The sequence below is a fragment of the Gymnodraco acuticeps genome, unplaced genomic scaffold (genome assembly GCF_902827175.1).
Source record: "Gymnodraco acuticeps unplaced genomic scaffold, fGymAcu1.1, whole genome shotgun sequence".
NCBI lineage: Eukaryota > Metazoa > Chordata > Actinopteri > Perciformes > Bathydraconidae > Gymnodraco > Gymnodraco acuticeps.
In genome coordinates, this window is record NW_022990507.1 from 156,864 (window position 1) to 170,205 (window position 13,342).

General features: G+C 43.5%; 1 protein-coding gene across 7 annotated transcripts in view; it reads left to right on the forward strand.

Annotated features, from left to right (window-relative positions):
• Nucleotides 1-12,543, forward strand: part of tet3 (tet methylcytosine dioxygenase 3) — a 74,503-nt gene extending 61,960 nt beyond the window's left edge. For 4 of the 7 annotated variants that reach the window (XM_034226901.1, XM_034226904.1, XM_034226906.1 and 1 more), the window contains 5 exons: nt 1,094-1,244; nt 1,843-1,932; nt 2,963-3,100; nt 4,947-5,301; nt 6,043-12,543. In XM_034226901.1, coding sequence (XP_034082792.1) covers nt 1,094-1,244; nt 1,843-1,932; nt 2,963-3,100; nt 4,947-5,301; nt 6,043-7,670 — 2,362 coding nt within the window. In that variant the 3' untranslated portion in view covers nt 7,671-12,543. The remainder of the gene's footprint in view (nt 1-1,093; nt 1,245-1,842; nt 1,933-2,962; nt 3,101-4,946; nt 5,302-6,042) is intronic. The other 3 variants (XM_034226899.1, XM_034226902.1, XM_034226900.1) reach the window with 1 other exon arrangement.
• The last annotated feature ends 799 nt before the right edge of the window (nt 12,544-13,342 follow it).

Genomic DNA, 13,342 nt, shown 5'->3' on the forward strand with positions numbered 1-13,342 from the left:
CTACTGGAAGCCAAATCTCGGGGACCGAGATTATTTACTATAATTATATTATATCAATAACTGTAAGCGGGGTAGCAGGAGTGTTTGATCGGCTATCGTTACCATAGGAACTACTTTCTAGGAACTACTTTCTGACGGAGATTAACTCAAGCAGAAAGCGTAGGTTTGGGAGCAAATTAGACCACATTATGAAATTATTTTTACGATATTGTTGATTACAATGATAGTTTGTGTAATAGAATCGCAATCATACACTTGAGGCCGTTCTTGAACGTCATTATTGGTACACCAGTACATTGCTTAATTGAACTGGTTTAATCAATTAGTGAGTTTATTTAAGGCACAGCAGTTACAATGGTCAAACTACATTAAAACAGAATTGTCCACATTTTGTCTTTAATAGTTACTAACATTCGATATGTTAATGAGATATGGACCGCAAAACAAAAAATGTCCCTGGTTTTCATTTTTCTTTTTTATAAAAAAAGTTCTTAAGTTTTCGGGGGGTGGGGGGGAGGCCCTTTTTCTAGGTTAGAGCAATAGCCCCTCCAAATGTCTGTGCACGTCCCTGCTCCTGGTACTAGGATGGGTTAAAAGAAAAGTGATTTAAAGGTCACAGATGGGTACGGGTAACAGTAAAATAGGGGGAAATGTGTTGAAAGATTGAAAGAGAATAATGAAAGGAATATAAAAAGGTTAGCGAACCGTCAAAAGAACTGTAAGTTCACAGGAAGACTAGGGGTTAGAGGAATGTGAGAATTCGGTTCGGGGTATTGTCAAATATCTGGAACAAACTCCCAGAAACCTGCAGGTCCGCTGCAACTCTGACTACTTTTAAATCCAGGCTGAAGACTTTCTTTTTGCCGCTGCTTTTAATTGAACTATTCACATCTTACACTGCACTGTAACTTGTATTCATGTACCTGTATTGTTATTCATGTTTTATTATCTTTGCTTTTTAATGTTTCTAATGTGTTTAATGCCCTTCATGTCTTTCATTTTTTTAAAGCACTTTGAATTGCCTTGTGTTGAAAAGTGCTGTATAAATAAACTTGCCTGACCCTGAGAGCGTGCTCCCTGTCTCCCCCTGCAGTCGGACCTGTGCGTGTCAGGGTAAAGACATGGAGACCTGCGGCGCTTCCTTCTCCTTCGGGTGCTCCTGGAGTATGTACTTCAACGGCTGCAAGTACGCCCGCAGCAAAACCCCGCGCAAGTTCAGGCTGCAAGGAGAGCGCCCTGAACAGGTACTCGTTTTATTTCACACTTTAGTCACTTTTGTTGTCTTGGGTAAACTTTATGTGGCTTTGTGGTTTGTTTTAACTTCAAGCATCAGTTTGCACGTACTACTGTAGTTGGCGTAAAGAAGTGGAATTCTTTGCCGAATTATTTAAAGGGCTGTAAGAACATTTCTATGTTTAAGAAAATGTATAAAGAAAGCGTAATTAGACAGTAGGAAGTTATTTATTATTGTTTTTTCCCACACATAGCACAATAACAGGAGCAAATACTGAGTACAAATGCAGGTGCTATATAAAAAAGAAATACAATAATGATAATATCATAAAAAGACCATTACAGTAATAGCAATGACAAAAATAAACCAAAATACACAATGACGTGATAAGACAGAAACAGAGAACCCCTAAGACCTGAAGTTGACTTTTGAGTGTGTTTGTAAGCAACTGTGGGGAAGGGGAAGGTAAAATAAGATGTTCTTCTCCCTGCTCCTTTCCACCATATGCTATACACAACAACAACAACAACAACAACAAAGTGTACATGTTTTGTAAAGTGTACATGTGTGGAATAAACAAAGTTCTGATCTGTGTGTGTGCTCTTCAGGAGGAAAAACTGGGGGTTAACCTGCAGCACCTGGCGACAGAACTGGCTCCTCTGTACAAGCAGCTGGCTCCGCAGGCATACAGCAACCAGGTGAGTTGGAAAGTCAAATACCTGGGGGGTCACGGTATTCAAAAGTTAAGGTTCAGTGCAAGAATACTTTCTTTCCATTTATTTTAAAGCAGAACAAATGATCTGGAGGGGACTGAGGTAACAATGTGCCCTCTTGTAGCTTCTGTAAACTACTCTCATTTAAAACAAAAAAACCGTTGTGTATTAACACAGTCAGCGAACGCTGAACACACAGTTTCCCAAAAAGCAACAGGTCATAATTAGAGCTACGAGGATTAGATAATTGATAGAAAACGACTCACTGCTAAAAGTTTCAGTGATAGTTCGGTGCAACAACATTAACAGTTCAATTCGTAGCAAGTACCAACCATAGTTTTAAAACAGTAACACATGTCTACCGCAAACAACTACACTTACAATCGTCCTCACACACAATGAGTAGAATCCTCAAGACTTTCACATGATTGTTTGGTAATAACACTTCTTGCATCTTTGCAAAAAGACTAATGTGCTGTTCTCCAGCGCTTTCGAGCGGTCTCGTGAGGAAGTACAGCGCCACTTACAGGCCCGGCATATGTACTACAGCGTCTCCAGCGCTCCCGAGCGGTCTCGTGTGAACGGAATACTTTTTTGTTATCGTATCCGGTTCGTTTGCGTTTCGTATGCGTTTCCGTGTAAATGGGGTCTAAGACATTTACTTTTACAATGTGTCACACCTCTGAAGTGCTCCTTTGTGTGTTTATCTTGAATGAATGTGAGGAAATGAGATTAGATAGACTTTATTGTTCGCCCGGGGGAAACATTTACTTTGGCTTTTCTAAGGACAGCAACGGTACATACAATACTCACCATTAGAACATAGCAATAAACATAAACAATTGTTCAAATGGGAATGTAGCAGCAATAAATTAGACAAGTATAAAGAGGGCGCATATTATAAAATAGAAAGCTTAACCTGATCAGCAGGGCGAGACATGAGCAGCTTAAACTGTGAAAGAGAGGACATAAGGTGTCTGCAGATATGTGTAGTAAACTCTGTCCTCTCCCTCAGTGCCTGACAGAGTCCAAGGCTCCAGAGTGCCGGCTGGGACTGAAGGAAGGCCGGCCGTTCTCCGGAGTCACCGCGTGCATGGACTTCTGTGCACACGCTCACAAGGACCAGCACAACCTGTACAACGGCTGCACAGTGGTAAGATCACGACAAATGTCAGGGTATTTGGAGATGAATTAAGAATATAATACAATGTTATTACTGTAACAAGAATCTGTAAGTAATGCATCATTTTACCTTAGCTTCTACCACACTACATATTATTATGCATGCCCTTCATCTAATAGTGTTTTATTTTTTGTCTCACGGCTTTCACTTTTGCTGTAACGTAAATGTCCCCTCTGTGGGACGAATGCATACGTTTTCAAGATGCAAGGCTTTTATTGTCATGTGTGCAAGTCTTAGGTCCCAGGCTCCTCCAACAGAGCAACACAATAACACAGATAATAGTGCAAGTAAATCAAATATAATATAAATAGTGCAGAATAGTGTATCTACAAGTAATTGGAATATTGATATTGATTGATTGATACATTTTATTTCGAACAAGTAAAATAAATCATTACAAAAACAAAAAATGCTGCAGTGCATATTCATGTAAGAGAAAACAAAACAAAGTGACATTTACAACAACAACAACAGCATTAGCAACATAAACAGTGCCACATCTAGTGTTCGAAAAGGAGTGAGAAGAAGTATAACTTATTTAATCTCACCCCCTTGTCCCTAAACTATTTATTTATAATCTATAAATAATTATCAATATTATTATTATTAATTATTATTGTTATTATTATTATTAATCTGCTTTACTTGTTGATTGACATATATACATATACACATATATTTACACATATACACACACACATATACAGTTGCAAGAAAAAGTATGTGAACCCTTTGGAATGACCTGGATTTCTGCATAAGTTGGTCATAAAATGTGTTCTGATCTTCATCTAAGTCATAACAATAGACAAACACAGTCTGCTTAAACTAATACCACACAAACAATTATATGTTTTTATTGAACACACCATGTAAACATTCACAGTGCAGGGTGGAACAAGTATGTGAACCCCGAGGCTAAAGACTTCTTCAAGAGCTAATTGGAGTCAGGAGTCAGCCAACCTGGAGTCCAATCAATGAGACGAGATTGGAGGTGTTGGTTAAAGCTGCCCTGCCCTATAAAAAATACACACCAGTTTTGAATTTGCTATTCTTAAGAAGCATTTCCAGATGTGAACCATGCCTCGCACCAAAGAGCTCTCAGAAGACCTACGATTAAGAATTGTTGACTTGCATAAAGCTGGAAAGGGTTACAAAAGTATCTCTGAAAGCCTTGATGTTCATCAGTCCAAGACAAACTGTCTATACATGGAGAAAGTTCAGCACTGTTGCTACTCTCCCTAGGAGTGGCCGTCCTGTAAAGATGACGCAAGAGCACAGCGCAGAATGCTCAATGAGGTGAAGAAGCATCCTAGAGAGCTAGAGACTTAAAGAAATCTCTGGCACATGCTAACATCTCTGTTGACGAATCTACGATACGTAAAACACTGAACAAGAATGGAGTTCATGGGAGGACACCACGGAGGAAGCCACTGCTGTCCAGAAAAAACATTGCTGCACGTTTGAAGTTTGCAAAAGAGCACCTGGATGTTCCACAGCACTACTGGCAACATATTCTGTGGACAGATGAAACCAAAGTTGAGTTGTTTGGAAGGAACACACAACGCTATGTGTGGAGAATCCAAAGGGTTCACATACTTTTTCTTGCAACTGTACATCGATACACAGTCAAACACCCTCCCCATCCCTGTACCTGGAGAAAACAAGTTGCGAACAGGTGAATGTTATGGATGTTGTTTCAAAAGTTCCGGTGTTTAACAGTCTTATGGCCAGTGGGGTGAAGCTGTCCCTGAGTCCGGTGGTTTTAGTAAAGCAAAAGAGATAGTTTAAATCTACTCTCCTTCTCTCTGTGTTTTAGGTGTGTACGTTGACGAAGGAGGACAACCGCGCGGTGAAGGGTGTCCCTGAGGACGAGCAGCTGCACGTGCTGCCTCTCTACAGGATCTCTCCCACGGACGAGTTTGGCAGCGAGGAGGGGCAGCGGATGAAGATGAAGACGGGAGCCATCCACGTGCTGCAGGCTTTCCGACGACCGGTGCGCAAGCTGCCCGAACCGGCCAAGTCCTGCCGACAGCGCCGCCTGGAGGCCAAGAAGGCAAACTCAGAGAAGAAGAAGAACAAACTCCTGCAGCAGGCGGGGGAGACGCCGGAGAAAACCGTGGTGAAGGCAGAGGTCTGCGTCACGGGGTCCCCTCACCCCCCAGGCAATAAAGGTAAATGATGTTTTGGTACTCATGAATGAAATTGTGGTTTGAGCAGATGTTCAGTAGGGCTGTAAGGAATAATGATAATACACTTTATCTGTAGAGCACCTTTCATGCACAAAGCAGCCCAAAGTTAACACAAGAAAACACAACAACAATATTACAATAAATACAGAACAAGATAACACATAAAGTGATCCTAATGAAATTCCCTTAAATTAAAGCTAACAAGAAATTAAAATAGGTTAAAATAAAACGATTTTAAAATGTAAAATAAAAGCAAAACAGACCAGTGAGAATTGAAAGTTAACCCAAATTAAAAGCCATAGTACTACCAACATTCATTCATGATATATGAGCGCTGCAGAGCTTTCATATATCTAAACCTGGCTTTTCTGCACAGTTGGAGATTGAGGCTACATTCATCTATTTGTAGAATTAGATTCCAGCGGTGGCTTTGTAGATATTGTTTCATTTTAGATAACTGAAGAGCTTTGTAAAATACAAAAGTACATTTGTTGAATAAAGAGGTATTTAATCTCTCCCAAAATGGTGTTTTAATGAACCAAAGGCTCTTCCTCAAACCAGGGTAGCTTTGTTGCAGTACATTATTTTACTGGGAATTGATTAGAACCTTGCAAAGATTGTAAAGTATCTCATTAACACTAAACAGAAAGCTCTAACATTACAAACTGAAATGCATTTGAAGTTTGTTTTGTTTTGACCTTGTCTTGTGTTTTAAACTTTCAGCAATTATAAAACAAGAGGTGAAGCCCAACATCAAGAAGGAGCCCTTCAACGGATCAATGGATGGATACCCTGTGCAGGCAGCAGACCCCTTCAACAGCAGGTACCCCCACCCTGCCTACTATGCAAGGGGAGGCCCCCCCCCCACCGGCCAGCCCTCTGCACCCGACCCCGTCAACGGTCTCCACCCAAATCTGCCCGCAATGCACTATGGCTACTACAACTACCCCGCCAATGCACTTTTCCGCCCCAAGCTGAGGACCTACGAGGGTCGAAACGGCTCTTTGTCCAAACAGGGCGGCACTCCTGTCCCGGTGGACACTAAGCCGGATGTTCAGAGTCTCCAGGCCCGGCTGGCGCAGTCCTACCCGAACCCCCCCGAGCTCGCCAACCACCCGAACCACAGCGCTTACATCCAGCCTGCGGACTACACCCAGTCCCGCCACTCCTCCGTCTGCTCCGACTCCTCCAACAGAGGCACGCCGCTCATCAAACAGGAGCCTATGGACATGCCGGTGTATGAGAACCCGATGCAGAGCCAGGCTAACACACCGAGCACCACCCCCCAGCCGGCCCCCTGGCCTGGGCACAAGCTCAATGGGAGTATCGCCCCCGAGGCCTCGCTGATGACCCCCGACAAGCAGCAGCCGTTCCCTCAGCAGTGGACGTCCTACCCCGGCTTAAACCCCCGGATGGCATCCCCTGCCCCGTCGCCATCACTCCAGATACCCCCCTCTCCATCTCCGTCCCCTCATCTCGTCCCAGCACTCCCGGGTAACATCCACCAGGGGTCTCCCCGTCCGGGAACACCTCAGCACTGGCCCAGCCCGGCCCCCAGCCCTCAGCCCAACCCACCGTGGGCCATGGGGCCGGCGTTCATGCCCGGTTTGAAGCACAGCAACCCCGCAGGAGCTTACCCCGACAAGATCTGGTCCAAGACGGGGGAGAGTCGGTGTCCCACTCCCCTCGGGCTGCAGGAGAAATCGTGGAAGTCGTGTGGAGGTTCGCTGGCGGGCAGCACGCCGTCCCCCGTCCCCGAGGGCCGCCTTTTCCCCGACGCCCTGCAGCAGTCGGATCAGGCGAGCTGGAACCCCGGCCGCGCAGAGAGCGACGCCGAGAGCAACAAGGACCGCGACGAGGACGAGTGGTCCGACAGCGAGCACAACTTCCTGGACAACAACATCGGGGGTGTGGCGGTCGCCCCGACCCACGGCTCCATCCTGATCGAGTGCGCTCGGCGGGAGCTGCACGCCACCACTCCGCTCAAAAAGCCCGATCGCTCCCACCCCACGCGCATCTCCCTGGTCTTCTACCAGCACAAGAACCTGAACCAGCCCAACCACGGCCTGGCCATCTGGGAGGCCAAGATGAAGCTGCTGGCGGAGCGGGCGCGGCAGCGGCAGCTGGAGGGCGCGCTGCTCGGCCTCTCGCAGGAGGAGATCAAGGCACTCTCGAAGAAGCGCAAGTGGGGGACGACGGCGGCCGGCGCCAGCCCAGGACCGGGACAATCTAAAGACAACAGGGAGGGGCCGGTGACGCGGTTAGCCCCCACTTGCCACACCTCCTCCATGGTGACTGTGTCTCCCTATGCCTTCACCCGCCTCACTGGGCCCTACAGCCACTTTGTCTGAGGGCGGACGTTCACACACACTGACGGTGGAGCAGCGCAGGGTGGATGAATGTCTCTCAGCCGTCCTGCAGTCTGGCATCTCCCCCCCCCTTCACAGTCCACTTGGAGGAGGGGATGTTTTTATTGTTTTTTACCTCATGTCAGGCAGGTGTTTCCGACACGCTGCCTGTGGTGCTCTGCCTCTCTCGTCCCCGGAGAGGAACTCCATTTGCTTTTTCTTGTTCATAGAATTGTAATGATTCAAATTATTGCTATTATTATCAATATAATTATGATTGCTATTGTTACTGTCAATGTTGTTATTACAGGTATTATTATAATGAAGACTTGTTTTTTTTTATTATTGCTGTTGTCATTAATGTTATTATTAATGATGTGATTGTTTGTTTGTTTTGGTTATGTTTTTTTAAATCAATCAGTCTGAGTCCGTCAGACATTTGCTTTTTCCGTGTTTGGAAAACATGTAACCTTTTGTTTCTGTTTCCGATTTGTCTTTGTTCTTGTCAAACTTCCAGCTGTACCAAGAGGAGGAGACACTATCTGCCTGGCAAGAAACGCACAAAGTCATCATCCGTACACAAACAAAGCCTTAGATACCTATCTTTAGAGGTCTAATAAACAGATACGTATCTTTGAATTCAAGGCAGTTTAGACTTCGATAAAAGATCATTGCAATTGTTATCAACTTGTGTTTAATATTCAAATGTCATTACCTGGAATGATTCAGTGCACCAGCAGCACTTTTGTCGAATACATTATATTATATTTGCTATTACCCGGCACTTGCATATACTTCAAATGTTTACCATTTGCATTTTCCTAGCATCATTTGCAACAAGAACATGTTCTGTTGTTGTCTGATCAATAGAAGTGGTTTCTGCTGTCAAAGCAGTCTAGTGGAAATAACAGTTTTAGTTGCACAAACAATTGGACTTTAATGTTGACCTTTTTGATGTGGTCGCAGTAAGAAGTAGGACACATGAACAGGCTGCGTCTCTGATGTTAGAGCTGAAGAGCAGCGCTTGCTTTTGATCCCCTAGCACTCTAAAACTGAAGTGAATCCAAATCAAACAATGCCCAGGTTAGAACAATAGCAATTGACATTTTAACCCACATTCGGACAGAAAGCTGCTTGCCGTTAGATGACGTGCTCCTCCTCTTCTGCACCCCTCCAGCTTTTTCCAACTGGTGCTCAACTTCCAGCTCTGATCGATTGTCATTCCTTCAGCTACTCTTCATGGCACTTGATGCTGTGCTTCGGTGCTCTGACTCTAATCTGGCTCAAATAGCGTTGGCAAGTGAATCGATTGATTGAGTGATGATGTAATGCTTTGTCCTTTGTGCAAAAGGAATCGTTTGCTTGCCATTTGTTCCTGTAACTTTACACATCTGTTGCCCCACAGAGGCTGACATAAGTGACACTTTTTGCAAATGCCACTTGACCCAGATCTGCAACTTCTACCGCACAGAGACAGAACTGGTGGCACACGTTTTCTTCCTATTACATTCAAGTAGTGGTGAGCATCTCTCTGTGTAAGCTCTAGAGGGCAGCAGTGTCAAAGCGGTGTGTACAAACATCCTGCAAGCACCATTAGAGCCTTGCATTGCTGCTTTACCCATCCACCGCCAGCAGGGGGGGGTCTCGCTCCCTTCCTGCTGACCGTGCATGGGCCTTTGAAATGCAGCTAGAGGTAAAAGTTGTCTCCTTGTGGCACAAATGTGAATAACGTCTAGAGATGCCCCTCCTGGGTTTGCTTCAGACCTGATAGTGGTGCTCCTACACACTCTGGTGCTCTCCTATCAAACTTGATTTACTGTGAAGGGCCTTCCCTCTGCATGGTGCTGTCATCTTCGAGCAGAGGGGGGGGGGGTGGGGGGGGGTTGGGGGTGCGTCCTTCAGCAGGCACCACAGAGCCTGTTAATCAAAGTGGGAGTCTCTGGTTTATTTTGAGGTGCTTTTATTATGGCTGAGAAATCATTTGGTGCATAAGTAGTAAACCGTTGACAGAGAAATAGAAAGAAAGGAAACCTTGGAAACAAACGACTATAGCTTCTAGGAGTTGGCGCCAAGTGCATTGAGTCTGAAAATGACTCAAATGCCAGGGTGCGTGGAGAGAAAAGCCAAAGAGAGAGACTATCTGATGGATAGAATCACTCCTTTTAGATTTCAGGCAGCAACCACGTGATCCATTTGAATTCAAACGGTCACATGGTTTACTTGCAATGAAAGTGAGCGAGTAATAGATTTGGGAACAGGCTAACTCCTGGATGCTGGGGGGTGGTGTTACCTCTCTGAGCGTCTCCAGCTCTGTCCTCTCTGCAGAGACACTGTATCACAATCACAACGTGCTACTGAGGGCCGAGACACGCTCACGATCTCCACACTCATTTTAAACCTCCTTTTTTATTTTGTACTCTTATTTATTACTACATGGTGATGATGATGATGATGATGATTGTCTTTGATGTTTTTTTTTTCGTCTTTGTTTTTTTATATAGCTAATACAAATTGTACATAGAGAAGAAAAGATTTATAAAAGCACTTTTAATCTTGATTTTAATGACGAAAAGAAAGAGCCGGTTATTGACAACTTGAAGCTTAGTTTTTTTGTTCTTTTGTTTTTTTTCTCAAGAGAGAGATAAAAATGTAAATATTAAAATATTTAGGTAAGATTATTTAACTGGTGAGGATAGTAACTAAACCATGAATGACAGGGGGGTATTTTGAAGTCTCTGACAGCCCTCAACAACAGTGTGTTGTGTGTAAATGTGTGCTTAGTAACACTGCTGTTTGCTTTCCTTAGTACTGTACCCCTCGTCAGCATGTCAACTGACAGAGACCCCTCCCTCTCTCAAACTAACTCATAATGAAAGCATGAAACTACACTTCCCTTTAAACAACTGGAGGTTCCCCCACAGTGACCACACCGTCTACAACAACAAGTATTTAAGAAGCTTAAAACACTTTTTTAATTGTGTTTAAACATCTTAAAAGGGAGCCGTACATGTGATTGGAGCAGCTTGTGGTTTAAAGGAGCAGTGTGACGTTATGGGAAATCTGCCTGTTCACTTTCAGAGAGTTAGAAGAGAAGATGAGATGTTAGATATGGAGCTCGAGCAAACTTATCTTAGCATAAGGATGGACAACTATCATGGTTATTCTACAATAGGTTTGAAATTATTCATATTTCAAGGAATAAAATCGTATGCAAGTTATAACCATAAGAACAAATAGGTGTTAATGTTTCATTTTTCAATGATAGACGATTTGTTCAAATGCTTTTACCCGTGCATTTTGTCTTTTTAAAAGAAAGCTAACAACTTAAATCATTTGGCCTAATGGTGTATTTGAAACAACTCGATTTTTACCACATAGATCAAACAAATACAATCATCTTAGTGCAGAGTGTAACACTGACAGGAACAAACTCCGGGTTTGGATTAACCAATGTAGCTTTATACGTTTATAGAGGCCATGCTAGCTGTTTCCTATCTTAATGCTAAGCTAACTAGCTGCGTACAGAATTGAGTTACATCCATCTTCTCATCTCTCTTTCAAACTTTTCCCCCGAATATCAGAAGAGTTTCCCTTTATTCATTTGACCGTGGATCATGTGCAGGACCACATCCAGAGGGGGGGTGTAAGGGATTTGCAGTCAGTCTGAAGGGATCAGTGGGCGATGTTTTAGCAAGTAATAAGCCCAGGTATCTTTGTCAGTTGTGTTAGCCTATCAGGAAAGAGACGGCCTCCCTGCGCGTTTGAACGTATCTACGATTATCTACTATAGCTCGCATACTAGTACGTATGAACTTGGCATACAAATCATGACGCCCCTGTGTTTAGCTTGTAACAATTGATCAAAAATCATGAACAACGGTAGTTTCACTGGTGCAATGTTACTCTTTAGCCCTAATGCATGGCCCACATTACACACACACACAGAGACACACACTTGCCTAACGATTGGTGCTGAGGATACAGTGTATGTGATATCTTAATAACTTTGTACATTTCTATGGTTCTGAGATTCGGGGGTTGGTAAGCTGGTGCTATGAAGCTACACCTTGAAATTCACTGTGTTTAAAAAAAACTAAAAAAGTAAATTTGCGAGGGGAAAAATGATACCACAAATATTTTTCTGAGCTCTTCGAATGTCAGGAGAAGTATACTTTTGATTCAAGCAGTTTCACATGAGGGGAAGCTGCCCTGGTGCTGACTTTGTGAAAAGTCTTTTATTACAATGCTACAAATGTACATCTCTTTGTGAGGCCAGGGGGGCGCTCAAACAGCTCATATTCTCTGATTAATATTCATTGCATATTGTACTTGAAGTCATTCAAACTAGGATAAGATATAGAATCATAATGGAGACTGTTATCCGGGTTTGGTGCAGCGCAAGAACCAAAGGCTCTTGAAATGTACTAACTGAATATGTTAAAACAAGAACCTCCCTTCCTCTCCCTGTTCATGCACTTCCTCTACTCACCCCCTCTTTTTATTCCTCACACCTTGTATATTTTGTCTCACACATTCACACACAGATTTACATCTCACTGTGTATGGCCCACTTTTAAAGGACACATAATTTAATTGTTGAACACTCTCTGAATTTTGAGACTTGGACTCTGGCCCCGTACGATAAAAAAAGATGAACCTACACAACGGCAGCTACATTCCTTTCTGAGTTTTAGGATTGTTCTTGGTTCTTTATTTTTCATGTCAAGGATGCAGTATGTAAAAAAAAAAAGTGTTTTTGTTCAGTCTCTCTCTCTTTGTAGCTGTATGGTGTATTATGTGAATACATAGTGTATGTGGTAAAAACCCCACAATATTGTTTCATGTTGCGCGATAAATAAAAACATTGAAGTGAAAATGTGTTTCCTGAAGTGACTTCTGTTTGTTTTCCCTCACAAATCTCCTGCTTGGAAATAAAAGGTTAGTTTGATAGAGAGTGGTGAAGATAGATGGATAGATAGAGGATCTTTTATACACTGAACACAAATATAAATGCAACACTTTAGTTTTTGCTCCCATTTTTCATGAGATGAACTCAAAGATCTAAAACATTTTCTATTTACACAAAATAACCATTTCTCTCAAATATTGTTCACAAATCTGAAAAAAATCTGTGATAGTGAGCACTTCTCCTTTGCCGAGATAATCCATCCCACCTCACAGGTGTGGCATATCAAGATGCTGATTAGACAGCATGATTATTGCACAGGTGTGCCTTAGGCTGACCACAATAAAAGGCCACTCTAAAATGTTCAGTTTTATCACACAGCACAATGCCACAGATGTCGCAAGTTTTGAGGGAGCGTGCAATTGGCATGCTGACAGCAGGAATGTCCACCAGAGCTGTTGCCCGTGAGTTGAATGTTCATTTCTCTACCATAAGCCGTCTCCAAAGGCGTTTCAGAGAATGTGGCAGTACATCCAACCGGCCTCACAACCGCAGACCACGTGTAACCACACCAGCCCAGGACCTCCACATCCAGCATGTTCACTCAAGATCGTCTGAGACCAGCCACTCGGACAGCTGCTGCAACAATCGGTTTGCATAACCAAAGAATTTCTGCACAAACTGTCAGAAACCGTCTCAGGGAAGCTCATCTGCATGCTCGTCGTCCTCATCGGGGTCTCGACCTGACTCCGGTTCGTCGTCGTAACCG